At 34.7% G+C, this 16,377-nt stretch overlaps 1 protein-coding gene and 1 long non-coding RNA gene across 4 annotated transcripts in view; one reads left to right on the plus strand and one right to left on the minus strand.

Moving 5' to 3' along the window:
• The window catches only part of NDST3 (N-deacetylase and N-sulfotransferase 3), a 157,657-nt gene extending 151,208 nt beyond the window's left edge, over positions 1 to 6,449 (plus strand). Inside the window, exons 12-13 of the mRNA XM_008689460.2 lie at positions 1,583 to 1,685; positions 5,592 to 6,449. Of these exons, the coding sequence (XP_008687682.2) occupies positions 1,583 to 1,685; positions 5,592 to 5,711 (223 nt within the window). The 3' untranslated portion in view covers positions 5,712 to 6,449. The remainder of the gene's footprint in view (positions 1 to 1,582; positions 1,686 to 5,591) is intronic.
• The window catches only part of LOC121101855, a 192,001-nt gene that overhangs the window by 160,884 nt on the left and 14,740 nt on the right, over positions 1 to 16,377 (minus strand). For 2 of the 3 annotated variants that reach the window (XR_005833868.1, XR_005833867.1), the window contains exon 2: positions 14,250 to 14,351. This is a non-coding gene — a long non-coding RNA (uncharacterized LOC121101855). Of the gene's footprint in view, positions 1 to 3,930; positions 5,694 to 14,249; positions 14,352 to 16,377 lie in introns of those variants that run through there. The other variant, XR_005833866.1, reaches the window with a different exon arrangement.

The raw sequence follows: 16,377 nt of genomic DNA on the forward strand, positions 1-16,377 counted from the left end.
AACAATTGTTGTTTCTTGCCTTGTCTATTTTTGCCATTCTAACTGGCATAAGGTGGTATCTCAGTGTGGTTTTGATTTGAATTTCCCTGATGGCTAATGATTTTGAACATTTTTTCATGTGTCTGTTAGCCGTTTGTATGTCTTCATTGGAAAAGTGTCTGTTCATATCTTCTGCCCATTTTTTGATTTGTTTATTTGTTTCTCATGTATTGAGTTTGAGAAGTTCTTTGTAGATCTTGGATACCAGTCCTTTATCTGTAGTGTCATTTGCAAATATATTCTCCCATTCCATGGGCTGCCTCTTAGTTATTCTGTTTCCTTGGCTGTGCAGAAACTTTTAATCTTGATGAAGTCCCATAAATTCATTTTATCTTTTGTTTCTCTAGATCTTGCACATATTTTATGTTAAATTTTTCCCTAGGTATTTCACGTTTTTAGGCTAATTTAAATGTGTAATTTTGGTTGCCAATTGTTCACTGCTCACACTATGATTTTAATAAAAAGTCAGAAACAGTATTCTGAGTAGTGTGGATTTAGAAACAAAGGAAAAAGCATCCCCAAGTAATAATCCTGCACTCCATATCATTAAGGGGTTATAATCAAAGCTCAAAGGAAAAAGAGCTACATAAAATATTTTGGCAAACTGTGGCACATGGGTGGCTCAGTCAGTTGAACATCTGACTCTTGGTTTCAGCTCAGGTCATGATCAGGGTCATGAGACAGGGTCCACATCCAGCCCCATGTTCAGTACTTAGTCTGCTTGAGATTCTCTCCCTCTCCCTCTGACCCTCCCCTAACCCTCTCTCTCTCATTCTCTCTCTCTCTCCCTAAAATAAATAAATAAATAAATAAAATCTTAAAAAAAATGTTTTGGCAAACTAAAATATAAGTTTAGTATGTTAACTAACTGGAATTAAAATTAAAACTTAAAATAAATAATAAATAATAAACAAATAAAACCACATTAAAGATAAAAAATAAATAAAATATAGATTTAATGTGCTACTATTACTTTGATTATAGTTATGCCATGAAAATCCACATTTATAAGTACTGTGACTTTAATACAGTGCTCATACCAAAATAAGAAAGTGGCTCTGGAAAAAAAAATTAAGTGGATTATAGCTGGAGAATTCTAAAATTAATCACTCCATGGCACACCAAAACCCTTTCTCTTCTATTACTTTGTAATTATATGGTATAAGTACTATGTAAGTCCATAGATATGGATGAAACCGACTTGTCATTTTTAAACCCTACAAAGGAAAAAAGCAGCCTTGAAATTTATAAAAATTTTTTCTTTCAGATTAAGGAGGTAGGCTTATTAATTTCTATTAATAGAAGACCTTCTGCTGACAATTTTTCTATTAGGAATCTGGCAAACTCACAAATATGACAGATGGACTAAGAATTCAGAAGTATGCCAAAAGACTTTATGCAAAGTGACTTAGTCAAAAAATATGCCAGTTTCTCTGATTATAGATTAGGATCCAAAAATATATTCATGTATTTGGTCATTATAACTTATAAACTGCTTAAAAATACTTTTCTGTGTTTTGTATTTTTAATTTTTTTTTTTTAGGTTTGATTCTCATAAAGGTTTCTGGTGTCAGTTATTGGAAGAAGGTAAAACAAAATGCCTTGGAAAGAGCAAAGGAAGAAAATACCCTCCAATGGATCCTGATGTAAGTATAAAGCTTAAAAACACAAATGAAATAAGCAAACTAATAAATAATATGTATTTTCTTAAAAAGTGGTTAAAATAAAAATTTAGCCCTTCAGTGTATCCAGGTTGCTTATTGGATTTTTCCAATGATATATTACCTGTCATGTAAGAATAAAGGAAAATAACAGAATTTTCTATTTTGAAGCAGAACAAAGAAGGCAACCTCTCATTACAAAAAGAAGATACATTCATAGAAATTTTAGCACTAAATATGTTAACTGAAACCAAGACAGGAAATACATCAACTGGAAATTGAAAACAAGACCAAAAGATTTCTATTTTTCCCCCACTAAGTCACTCTATAGTAGTAAGTGTGGCCTGGATAATAATATTTCTTTGGTGGTTTTCTTTGGATGATTATTAAAATTTACCTTCAGAGCACTATGAAAATAACCCTTACACATTAATAGAAACTCAAGGGCAACTTCCATGGTATTTCAAGAAAGTAATATAAAATATATCATTTTCATTTATGTCAGAGCTATTTCTCTATTATATTTATTAAACTAAAATGTTTAAAAGGCTGTGGAACATTTTTCTTAGCATTTTATTTTACTTCTATCAAACCCAGACATACTAAGACATAATATTAGATTTTGTGGTAGAGAAAGATGAGAAAAACAAAACTTTTTAGAATATCAGTACTTCTATATTGATACTCCAGCAAGGTTACCGTGTAATACATTCCAAGGGTTTTTTAACTCACACTTCTGACACCAAATATGTGGCATTTCATACCAACCAATCATACAAATTTCTGTAGATACCAACTAGGTGCCCTAAAATTTAACTCAATTGTGACACTAACTAGTATAGACTCCACAGGTAAATGGCTTACTACCACGATGACTGTCCTCCCTTCAGACTCCAATAGCAAGCAACAGGTTCCCAGGTTACTCACTTCTGTCCAAAGTGGCTACAAATCAAGGGTTCTCATGACTCCTTCCTCAGGTTTTACAATTTGCTATAACAGTTCAGAGAACCCAGGGAAATACTTTACCTTCTATTATTATAAAGGATACAGATGAATAGCCAGATTAAGAGGCCCACAGACCAAGGTCCAGAAGGGTGCTAAGTGATGGAGCTTCTGTACCACCCTCCCAGCACATGGATGCATGTACAAGCCTGACATACTCCAGAGTCTTCATTTAGGGTTTTTATGGGGGTTCCATTTATGTAGGCATGATTGATTAAATCACTGGACATTAGTCATTACCTCAATCCCCAGTCCCTTTGTCCTTCTTTGGAGGTCGGGGGGGGGGGGGGGGGGCTGAGAGTTCCCAACCTCTAATCTTACGTTTGGTTCCTCTAGCAACTAGCCACCATCTGACACTATCTATGGTCCCAACAAGAGTCACCTCATTAGCATAAACTCAGGTATGGTTTAAAAGGGCTTATTATGAATAACAAAACACACTCCTTTCACCCCTATCACTCAGGAAATTGCAAGAGTTTTAGGAGCTCTGTGCCAGGAACCAGGGATGAAAACCAAATACATATATTTCTTATTATATCACAATCATGTATATACTGAGTTTATCTAAGGGAGTAAAGTGGTTGATTTTATGCAAATAGTGACCAGAGAGAAGGCAAGGGTAAAGGAAGCTTCTTAAAGACAATGGAAACACGAATGTGAGAATGGATGAGAGTAGGCAGTAAGGTCATAACGTTGCTTGCTTCTCCTCCTATCACAGAAAAATGCCAGCACCCAACTGTCACCAAAACATCATAGAATGCATGTAATCCAGGTAAATTAAGAAAGTTGTTGGCCTACTTCTACTTTTACTTTGTTTATGAAAATATAGTGTAGAAAAAGAATAAAAACTGACATTCTAAATTAATACCACTAAATCTAATATCTCTCCAAATCAGAAGCATGTAATAGATTCTTCAGTTTAATAATAGGCCCATAAACAACCTGATATTGAATGTATGATTCTTTTTATTATATTTTATATTATAAAGTATATATTATCTCCTCTTATTTTATTATTTTACATGTTTGTATGAAGCAGTCGGATTACATTGAAATATATTAGCATATATCCTATCTGTGATTTTACCATCTAAAATATTCCCCCTTCTGAATGACTGTCAGATAACAATGTGTGTTCAATAAATCCTGCATACCACAAAGTTCTATTCTAGTAACTTTTGGCCTGCACATATTAGACTCTAAAATAGAATATATTGTCCATTGCAGATCTCATTTCATTTGTGTTGCCATAATGAGGTAGCAAAGCAACAAGGGGAAAGGGTACTTGAGTAAGGGGACATGATTACGGGGACACATATTACATAGAGTAGGGCACAGGACAAGGGTTTGTCTACAGCGGCACATTGACACGGCAGCCAGTTTTGAAAATGATGCCCAAAAGGCCAATAGCAGTTGAGGTAAGGTTGAGATAATCCTCAGTATCAGGAGGTTCAATTCAAACACCAAAGGGATGGACAGTAGAAATGGATCCCCTTAGTTAAGATGTTGGACAATCACTGACTATATGGAAACATTAGGGAGCAAGCTGGCAAGAACTGGGTAGCCCCAGGCTGCGGCTGTTCCAAGCAGGACTTGAGTCATAAAGAGAAACAGTGCAAAGTGAGCCATTAAGAGAGAACAAAATGGGGGAGTTCAGAAACTCAGAGACAAAGACCTAAGGGTCTTCCCTAGATTCCAGATCTGGCTGGCAGCAAAGAAGACACACAATGATCAGGCTCCCAGGTATAGTATCTGGGAAATAAAATTTATCTCTACTGTTTTCTTTTGCCTGAGTATGCCAGCTGGGCCTGGTGGTGGTTTTAGAGCTAATGACTGAGGAAGATCGAAAACAGAAATGAGACAGGCACGAATCTCACAATGGTTTGGATTCTCCCTTGATCCCAGTAATGGTTAGAATATAGCACAAATATTCTATTGAATTCCAGTGATCATGATTCCTATAAAAATCACTATGTTACATCGAAACTATCAATACAAAATGAGGCTTTCTTCTGTGGCGCTTAAATCGAGTACCAGATATGACATTTTAAAAGAATAGCACGAGGAATTAAATTAAAAATTTTTTAAAGTTCGACTCCGCCAAAAATCTGAGTAGTACAAAGCCTGGAGGTACAGATACAGATGCAGAAATCCCCCCTTCACAACACTCCTAACAACGGTCACCCGACCTATACATGAATGCCACTAAATGCCATCTCACAGCCAGCCCTTTCCAGTTTTGACAGTTTCAATTATTAAAATCTTTTCTTTACTGAAGAGAAATCTACCTCCCTCTAAGTCAAGATAGTTTACAAGGCATTCTTTTCCTTCCTTAGGTCAAATCATACAAATATAACAGGTGAGAGGTCAACCTGGTTTACCTACTGCATTTTCAAGCCTACCACAATACTGTTTTTAGCAGTATGCCTTTGTATGTCTTAAAACATCTCTTAAGAAAGTATTACGTACCTTCCAAATCTAAATGTAAATTAATGATGACAAAGGAGTATTTTATATTATAGATGTACCAAACTAACATTCTCCATAGCAAGGATGATTTTAATAAGAGCATAATATTAGACCCAACCAGTTGTCACAGCTCTTTTTCTAGCAACTCAATCGAGTTATTTTAACATTTAATTTGGCACAATCAAGTAAATCGCATGCTTAATATAAAATCTCTTTCCCTAGTAAAAACTGTATGTACGTAGAGCATCTGTTTTGAAGAAGAGAGTCGCTGTGTTTGTGTTGTGCTAAATAAATAGCCCACATGCTTCATATAAATCTGAATCCAGTTATGGTATACTTGATGCGGACTTAAACACCATCAAAGCATATGAAGTATACTTTAATCAACAAAATGAAATGTACTTTTATGTCCCACCTCAGAGCAGAGAATTTCTGTCAAGCTACTACAGAGATCACAACGTGGAACTGTCCAAACTGCTGCACAGACTGGGGCAGCCTCTGCCATCCTGGCTGCGACAGGAGCTGCAGAAAGTGAGATAGCACTGAGACAACTCGAGAGCCCGTCTGCCGTGTAACATTCACCTTTCCCAAAGCTTCCAAAAGCTACCAAAAGGCTGTTTAAAAATATACCTCTTCAAATGAGAAAAAAAGAACAAAGTTCCTTCCATGTGCTGGCATGTGGATGATTAGGAAAAAACAAACAAACAAAAAGAAAAGAAAAAAGAAAAAAAAAAAAAGAAAATATACCTGTTACAAGCCTTGAGGCCTATGGCCTTTCTCTCAATCCATATCTGAGCCTGTGGGATTATTGTAGACTACTGTGCACTCTTGTGGAAGTCAAGTGCAACCAATATAGGTATCAAACGCAAATGCAGAATTGTTCCATTTCACAGTAATATTTACACTTTTATATATCAACTAAGATTGTGTGTCTGTAGATTTTTAGGCCACTGTTTGCCTGTAAAATGTTTTCTTATTCTTTGATTCTATAAGTGTCCTACAAAACAAGAAGCAAAATAAACATCACAATGTAGCATAAAATGCCAAAGGCATAATACCCATGAAAATGCTTGCCAAGATATAAATCCACTGAATATTTAGAAAGAATTGTAAATTACAATTTGTGCTAGATCAGAGAGTGAAAAAGTTATATATGAGGTTTACCTGCATCAAAATAAAAAGGTAAGTGCTATATCAAAAAAAAAGTGATTTTTCATACACATACTCTACTGCATTTATGTAAAAATTACTAACCTCTGTTGTAATGTAATTGTTATACTGAGATATGGTACATGGAAACACGCTGAGTATACTAAAACGGTAAATGGTAATGTAAAGTGTACTTACTAAATCCTCTAAAAGGGAGAAATTGTAGGAGTCTGAAGATATATCATTGACAATTTATATCCTCTTTTTGAGAGCTACAAAGCTATCCAACAGTCCTCACTGGTTCTACAGAAACACTTGCATAGAATGTGAGGTATGTGTCATCTCCAGAAACATACTGACTTTTAAAAGTAAACAACTTTTTTTAAATTTTCTCAAGAACAAGACCTATTAAATGAAAACTAAGCACAGTGTCTCTAGATGATATGTTATGTTATTCATATCTAAATTATAGAAAAACCACATTTTTCCAGATAGTTCAAAATGAAATTGTATAATGTAGAGATTTATAAAAAAAAATTGATATATGATTTTTAATCTCCTATTTCCCATGATACTTTTAATATAAGGCAGAAGAAAATAAGCCAGGGCCACATCCCATTTTCTTTAGAATATTTTGTATATTCTCTTGTGGAAGACAATAAAACATAGTTCAATATAAGGATTATCTACCAAATTAATTGGAGGGAGGTCAAAGATGAGCCAGACATGATTCCTTAACTTAAATTTTAATTGATCATATGATTAATAAAGTATTCAAAAAAGAAAAGAATCATATTTATTGTCCTATGCTTGCATTTACTTAATTTTTAAATTCACTATACACATAAAAAAATTTAGTAGTAAAGTCCCTGCTATGATTACATAAGCTGCTATAAAATGTTATTGAAAGTATGATCAGGAGAAAAAAGATATGCAAGAAAAAGCTATAGCCCAAATATTTTTTCTTTGTCGTTATAATGTGTGAAACTACTCCATCAATTATTCACTAATTAGAAAACGACTTTGGAGATCCTTCCACTTACTATAAATTTTTTAAATTACATTATAATTATTAAATATTTTTTTAAAGTTGTATGTACCCAAATAATACACTAAGTTTTAAACAAACAAGCTAATACCCAAAAGAACTGGAGAAAGAACAGGTTTTTAAGACCCCTACTATAAAAGCAAAATCAAAGTCATTTGGACCAATATGGTAAACTCAATCTTCATGCTTACTGTGGCCTTTTTTAAAGCAGCACTTGCCCAGCACGGTAGGAAAATGAATGTAATCTTTCATCTCCGCTAATTTAAGAAAACTGGCTTAAGAGGGGTATACATAATGAGAATAAGGCCCAGCAGTTACATACAATATCATGTTTTTATTTTGACAACACTTCCACTGATAAAAAAAAAAAAAGAAGAAAGAAAGAAAGAAAAAGAAAAACTGATACATTTGTGTTTTAATGACGGGATGTGCATTTAAATTTCTAAACAAAGCTGCTCATGACACAGTTTTGTCCAGGTAAACTGAGTCAAGTGAACAGCCTACCCTTTAAGATAAAAGTTAAAAAACATACTGGATGCTTGTATAATGAAAGAAAAAGGAAAAGATCATACCAAATTTACTCATTCAGAGGACAGGCATTATGCTATCTATAGTAGCAAACCTTTGAACGGATTTTCAACCACTCAATGTATCTTGGAGGCAACATCAAATTCTAGAGGACATACATACTTTCTACATTAAATACTCCAGCTGGTTATTAAGATATTCTAAATGTAACATAAATACATATGAGAAAAGAATGAGAGCTAATGTGATTTAAAACTAGCTTTGTATAGAATTCCTTTTTCATTGCTTAAAATTGGAACTTCCTCAGGAAGAAATGAAATGGTTATTTCAATGTTTATAGCTATGATATTCTTGTCATTCACATTGAATGAAAATTACTGGAAACATTTTTTCTCTGAGTTTTTTAAAATAAAAAACCTAAATATAATTCTGATAGTAGCATGGTACCTCATATGTACAACAATAAACTGTGATTAAAAAAAATGAAGAGTTTGGGCCTGGTGATTTTAGGTGATAAGTAGATATTTGATTGTTTGTGTTTGCCTGGGACAGAGTGGGAGGTGGTTATAGAACACAGATACCACTAATATAACTCAAAATGGAGAGATGCATGGAAAACTTCCAACTAGGAAATAAGTAAGTTTATTTTTAACAATATAACTCTTCACAGATCCTTCTAATCAATATTAGCAATTTTTTTTAGTTCTAATAGATATGAAGCAACTCCTAGGGTCACTATGGGATCCTACAGTAAGAGAATACGAGAAACACACAGCTGTTATTTAACCCGAATAATTACAGTGTTTCTTACTCCCAGTACTCTGTTCTGCTTCCTACAAATGGGCTCCTTTCTTTAAACTTTTAAAAAGTGTTAGCTAATCTCTCTTTTATTAAAAACCTATCAAAACAATCTCTGTCCCCCAAAAAACAAAAATAAAATGTGGGTGGAGTTAGCCATTTAGCCACACCTTCCACAAACTTTTTTTCTCTATTCCAGCTACTTTTTTTTCTAGAAATCAGATTTTTCTCATGTTGCAATGCCCCCCTCACCCCTGCCTACATGCGCCATTTGATTTCCCCACGGGTTTGTCTCCCACACACACAGTTCTCCAGTATGGAATACACCGGACCTAAATATGTCATTTTCTCTGTAAATATGTCATCCTATGTTCTGTCTACTCCAGGACCAACTGACAGTTAATAAACCAACCGCATCAACAGTAGTGGCTTATAACGACTTATAATATACTTTTCAGAGATATCAGTACTGCAATTTCCAAGAGATATGTTTTAACCCAAAGTCTCTAACTAATGGGGAGGCACTGAACTGCTCATACGTTTGGTATGAAGGAATTTCTCTAATTTCAAATTACACTCTATCACTGAATTCTATTCTGCCAAAGCTGACTCTGCTTGGTTACCACCTACAACATAGCTGCTGCCTTCTTCCTGCCTATCCCACCCCAAGCACACATACCACCATCTCCAAAAAGCTGGCAATCATGGAAAGAGCAATGAATACTTGTGGTGGATAATCCTTAAGAAATTATTTGTGTTGGCTAGAAATGTCTACCTTCTCTTCACTTACTGTGAGCAGACTAAATTTATAAGGTCAAGCCATGTCTTGGTCAAGCCAAGACAGTGGGACATTTACTCCATTCCCAGGAAAACCTAGACTCTACTTTGAGTATGCCACACACATATGGTCAAGCGGACCTAACAGAATTTTGGGGCCATGTCCCACCACCCATTGCCACTACTAGTTCTTGCCATTTATTGTCCTCACGAAACTGTCTATGAGTTCTCTATACATTCATTGCTCTTAACAAAAGTCACAAAGAATTTATTCACTTATTTTTTATTATATGAAATTTATTTTTAACCTCCCCTTGTGCCTTCTTCCATTAATCCTTTATCAATCTTCACCTGTGAGTTTCTATAATTTCTCAGCCTATGCCCAAAAGTTATAAATACAAAGACTAGTAAATCATGAAAATTGGAACTTGCTATATTTTCACCATCCCCTTTAGAGCATCTCTTAGAGACAGGAATCATGACTAGTGTCAATAAGTATTTAAGAAAGACATTTACTTGCCAGATTTAGGCAAATATCTTATTTGCCTAGCAATCCCTTTCAAGGAAGTAAAAGCAAATTTTACAAATTTATTACCCGCAGCATAAAGTCTCCAAGATATTGTTAGGAAGAATGTATTTACCCACATTTTATCATACAGAAAACTGAATTAAACTTAATGAAATGTGAAACATTTCCAAAGCACACAGGATCTGTGACAAACCTTACATAAAACTGTCTATATCAAGCTGCTTCTTGGTTATGAGGGAATAAATTAAGTACAGGAAATGCCTGCTGTCTACATATCTGATGCCAAAATGCTCTATTTCAAATCAATAACTAAAATGGAAACCAGATCCTGCTCTTAAATATTACGCATAATTTATACAGTTGGACCAAAGAAGATTGGTCATCTTTTCTCTATTTGGTAAATAATACTCTGAGTCTGGTTTTGTTTTGTTTTGTTTTGTTTTGTTTTGTTTTGTTTTAGTTTCAACCACTTTAAACAGAAATGCAAGCTCAAAACATTATATACTCCTACGGTTGTAATGTATCTTTTCAGAACTTAATTTATGTCCTTCAAAGCAAACACAACTTTTTTTTAATTTTATTTTTACCTTAATTTAAATGTACTTTATTGATAAAAAATGCTAACCATCATCAGGTTATAAATAAATATAAATATAAATAAAATATAAAAATAAAATATAAGTGAATATAAATATATATTAAAATATAAACATATATTTATATAACATATAAATATATATTAAAATATATATATATAAATAAAAAATAAGTGAATAAATTCTTTATGAATTTTGTTAAGAGCAGTGAATGTATAGAGAACTCTTATAGACAGGTTTCAACAGGTCATAATCACTGATCACAAATCACCATAAGAAGTTTAATAATTATGAAAACAAACACAACATTTAAAAGTCCACAAAACCTACTATCAGAAAACAAAATCTACTTCACATACAAATGAATATGTTCACAAACTTTTAAGAAGTTAAAGATTATAACTTAAAAAAATAACAAAAGGCTATGAAAATATAATATTGAGAAATTCTTGCTCCCATCTAGGACCAACTTGACAAAACCATATTGTTTCTATCCCCAATTTATTACAGGGATGTCGTCAGTACAACCAGAGTAGCAATGAGGATAGAGCAGACTGTAGTCCAATATCTATTCTTAACTAAATATCATTGGATAGGTCACCTTTCTGTTTGGGGCCTCAATTTCTCCAGTTGTTAATGGAAGAAGTCAAATGTGATCACTGTAAACCCATTTTCTCCTTGCTTTATCATCAGTTATGGTAACATTTGACTCTCCCTCTCACATATCCTGCCACCAGGCAGGAGCCATGAATTGTCTAGGTAGTCAAGGTGCAAGCAGAAACTGGGCCTAAGTAGCTCAACCTGTCCCTCCTCACTTCTCTTCAGAGAACACTCTGGTTTGCTTGTGGCCTGTGGTAAGTTCAGCAGAAATCTGTTTAAATATATTATTTAAAGCCACAAACATAATAAAAAGAGCTTAGAAACAAAATAAAAATATGAATATATGCTCAAAAATAAGGAGAATGAACAAGAGTATAAATGAGAAGGGGGTGCCTGGGTGGCTCAGTCGGTTAAGTATCTCCCTTTGGCTCAGGTCATGATTCCAGGGTCCTGGGATCCAGCCCTACATTGGGCTCCCCACTCAGCAGGGAGTCTGCTTCTCCCTCTCCCTCTGCCCTTTCCCCCACTCGCGTGCTCTCTCTCTCAAATAAGGAAATAAATCTTTAAAAAAAAAAAAAAGAAAGTATAAATGAGAAGAATAAAATAAATGAGCTAAATGTCCAATCCTTCAGTGGGAAGCCAACAGATATTGCTTAAAGTTCACAAAACAAGAAATTAAGATAAAAGAGAATTATGGAAATAACACAACTTGAACAGAAAAAGTAAAGGGAATTACTTTTAATAAGTGGGACTAGATTATGGGACGAGGGAGAAATATTCGAATTTTTATTTCCAAGTACATGTGCTATTTTTATCACAACAGCAATAATCTATCATTTTTTTAAAAAAGGCTAACAGAGGAAGAGATCTAAGCAACAGCTGACTTCAGCATATCAGATACTGATACTATCCAGATTAACGAAAGGTAAGACCTCTGTCCTGAGGCATAGCCTTACTTAGTACATTTGTGCAGAGGTTCTAAAAGTGTAGTCTGTGAACTTCTGGCTAAGCCAAGTACCCTTCAGGGGGTCTGCAAGATCAAAATATTTTATAATAATACTAATTTATTATATCCCTGTCATTGTATTGGTTTTTCCCTAATTTTGTAATAGCAATAAAGGATAAAACTGCTGGTGCTTTAACACAAATCAAGGTAAGGGACATCAATCTGTACTAACAGTCATTGTATTCTTCACCATCACACACACACTCATTAGAAAGGAAAAAAAAGTCAGCTGCACTTAAGAACGCCCTTGATGAAGAAGTAAGAATTATTAATATTAAATTTCAACCTTGAGTACCCGTCTTTTTAATACTTGCTGTGACAAAATGTGAAGTATGCCTAGAGCACTTCTGCCACAGACTAAAGGAGAGAGTTGTCTCAGGCAAAAGTACTTGAGCAACTGAGTTGCAAATTGAGCTAGATACTTGTTTTTTTCTTATTTTTATTCAACATATCTAAACTAAAAGAAAACTAGCTACTGTATTTGTGGAGCATCATCTTTACTTGAAAAAATGACTGACAGACAACTATGGTTATACAGACTTCAGGAACTGGCAAAGATTTTTTTTGGAAATGAACAAAGTGAGCCTGTCACTTCAAGAAAAACAAATGACTGTATTTATTGCCAATGATAAAATTTGAGCTTTCAAGTGAAAATTAGAAGTTTGTAGAACTTGTATCTGCTACTAAGAAGTTAACAGCAGACTAATATTTAAATACTTTTTCTGATAAGATTGATGGTGATATTAACAAATATTATTTTCTAATATTATATAATGAAATGTATTAACATTTGGAAGATCTGCATAACTCATTGGACCAATATTTTCCAAATGACCTATGTATGCATGAGGCTACAGAATCACTATACATGGTACGTCATTATAACAGTAAAAGTTCAATTCTTAAGGTAAGACAAACTAATAGTTATAAGTGTAGCAGAATGTGAAAAGTTTACTGAGTTGGTTGAAAATTCTACATCACAAATATCTTTTAAGAAAATGTCACCTATCAAGGTTTAGTGTAGTATCAAAGAAAAATATCCACAATAATCTGAAAAGGCTATAAATATACAGTTCCCTTTCCCAAGGATGTATTTGCGTAAGGTCAGATTTTCTTCACATACTTCAACAAAAACAACATATTGAAATAGATTGAATGCAAAAACAAATAGCATCCCACTGTCTTCTATCAAGCTAACCATTAAAGAGATTTGCAAAAATGTAACACAATGCCACTCACTATTGTTTTTTGTTTTGGAAAACAGTTATTTTTCATTAAAACTACAATCTTATAGGTTTGTTCTTGTTACTTTTAAATTAATTGACACTTTTTAATTCCTCGATTTAAATTTCTAATACAGTAAATATTGATAGATATAACCCTTATAAACAAAAACCATTTGGAGTCCTCAATAATTTTTTAAAATGTAAAGGGATCCTCACACCAAAATGTGTGAGAGTTGCTGGCATAGGAGTTGGAAGTAATTGAATTACCAAAAGCCAAGACTTACACCATAAACAACAGACTAGATGGAAAGCCAGACTACACCACCTATCACCTTCCCATTCCACTCCCAGACTGAAGTTGTCTGGCTGGAAATTTAAAAATATTGGAAAGGGAAAAAAGAGAGTATACATGAGAATGAGTTTCTTCTCCCCCTGCCCTTCTCCTTGCCGCCAAAGTGAGTTTTGAAAATGAAAGGATGAGAGATCTGAGGATCCAAGAGTAAAGAAAGCTGTGCCGTACTTTCCATCTAAAACTCTCAAAGCAGCAAACTCCTCTATGTGCTCTGCTCACCAATGGTGTGGGAGCAAACTAGTTAAAATAGCACATGGTGTTCTAAGCATGTATGACCTAGGATGGCTCCACAGTGGCACAGGAACATAAAAGTTCCCAGTCTCTATGGAAACTGCAGAAATCACTAACAGGCCTTTTAGATCCAAAGAGACTGGGCAGCTAGAACCAGGAGGACACCTAGTGACCTCCCCAGACTGATGACTGTAGGGCATGAGAGGAACCCAGACCATGGAAGCTAGATGCCACTTACCAAAGATGGAACTTGAGAAGGTTCACCCAATGCCAGCACAGGACAGATGACAGCTGAGGCCCAGATGTCACCCTCTTACTTCATGTTCATTGTCATGACCACCTTGGGAAGACAGGGAGAAAAGAATCCTAAATTTAACTGGGCTTTCCTAAAATAGACTTAAAAGTTCCTAGAGATGAAATATATCTTGAATGGGGACAGTTATTGAAAACTACATTCTGCACAGGTTGCGGATCATGGGAATTCATACCCACTATATAAGCATTACATCCCAGGTTCAATTAGCAACAATGGAGACTCATGGAAAAAGAGGCAACAGTTAGGGCTGAGATTACTGATAGATTGATAGACACAGCCTCGGTTAAGAAGAGCTGGGGACGTGCATAGTGATGTAGTAGGCTTGAATCTACAGAAGGAACACATCTGCAGACTTTGACCCACCTCCAAAGTAATCTGTTTCATCCTGTGGTGGGCACAACCTAAAAGTCATGCCCTTGTATAATACTGCCTGGAGAGCTGGTGGAATCTCTAAAGAGGATAGTCACTCTCTTGATTAACACATCCCACCTTCACTCTGTCAAGGAATCCTAGCGGCTCTATCTTCAAGTCTATCCAAAACCTACCACTTCTCAGCAACTCCACTGCCACCCCCCTGTTCTGAGATAACATCATCTTTATCTTGGGTATCTTCCCCGCTTCCATCCCTGTGCCTGACAATCTACTGTCACTCAACATCCAAAAGTAACCTTCTTACAAAGTAAGTCAGAGCAATCTTCTATTAAAAATCCTGTAATAGCCCTCCTTTCCGGTCAGAGTATGACTTACATGACCTGACATCCACTGCCTTTATGACCTCAGTTCTTCTTCCCCCTCTCTCATTCAGTTGCACTGACTTCTTTGCTGACTCTTTTAAAGCCTTTGTACTGACATTTCCTCAAATGTCCACAAGGCTAACTCCTGCAATTTATTTGGGTCTTTGCTCCAATGACATTCAAAGTGCCCTAGAGAATGATGAGTGTTCAAAAATTCTTACTGCTTTTATCAAATTTACTGAATTCCAAGATTTCTTTCAGAATTCTTCTGATTTCTAAGACATACTGCCCATTTCCATTTACATAAATTATTATATAAATAAATGGGCTTTAAATTAGACAAATATAAAAGTCATTTCTCTGGTTCTAATTCTACTTAGTTGTCTATAAATTTATTCAGAATTTTAAAATAACTACTAAAATATCTGTTACTTTGAGTACTCCTATCATCTTAAGTCTTTTATTTCACCATATAGATATATCTATAGATCTATATATAGATATATATAGAGAGAGATGTATATCACACACCACCTTTCACCTTTTTCACCATTCTCCCAACAACCTCCCCTCCAGGAACCATCAGTTTGTTCTCTACAGTTAAGAGTCTGGATTATTGTCTCTTTTCTTCATTTGTTTCTTAAATTCCACATATGAGTGAAATCATACAGTTTTTGTCTTGCTCTGACTCCTTGCACTATTATACCCTCTAGATCCACCCATGTTGTTGATAATGGCAAGATTTCATTCTTTTATGGCTGAATAACACTCCATTATATATAATCTTCTTTATCCATTCATTCATATTTTTAGCTATTGTAAATAATGCTACAGTAAACATAGGGGTGCACATGTCTTTTTGAATTAGTGTTTTTATTTCCTATGGGTTAATGCCCAGTAGTGGAATTACTAGATCATAAGGTAATTCTATTTTTAATTTTTTGAGGAACTTCCATACTGTTTTCCACAGTGGCTGCACCAATTTGCCTTCCCTACAACACTGCATGAGTGTTCCTTTTTCTCCACATCCCCACCAACATTTGCTATTTCTTGCATTTTTTTATTTTAGCCATTCTGACAGGTGTGAGGGGATATATCATTGTGGCTTTAATTTGCATTTCCCTGATGATTAGTGATGTTGAGCATCTTTTCATGTGTCTATTGGCCATCTGTCTGTCTTCTTTGGACAAATGTCTATTCAGGTCCTCTGCTCATTTTTTATGAGATTATTTTTTGGTGTTGAGTTGTGTAAGTTCCTTATATATTTTGGATATTTATTCCTACTCAGATATATCATTTGCAAATATCTTTTCCCA

The sequence above is a fragment of the Ursus maritimus genome, unplaced genomic scaffold (genome assembly GCF_017311325.1).
Source record: "Ursus maritimus isolate PB19 unplaced genomic scaffold, ASM1731132v1 scaffold_11, whole genome shotgun sequence".
NCBI classification, from domain to species: domain Eukaryota; kingdom Metazoa; phylum Chordata; class Mammalia; order Carnivora; family Ursidae; genus Ursus; species Ursus maritimus.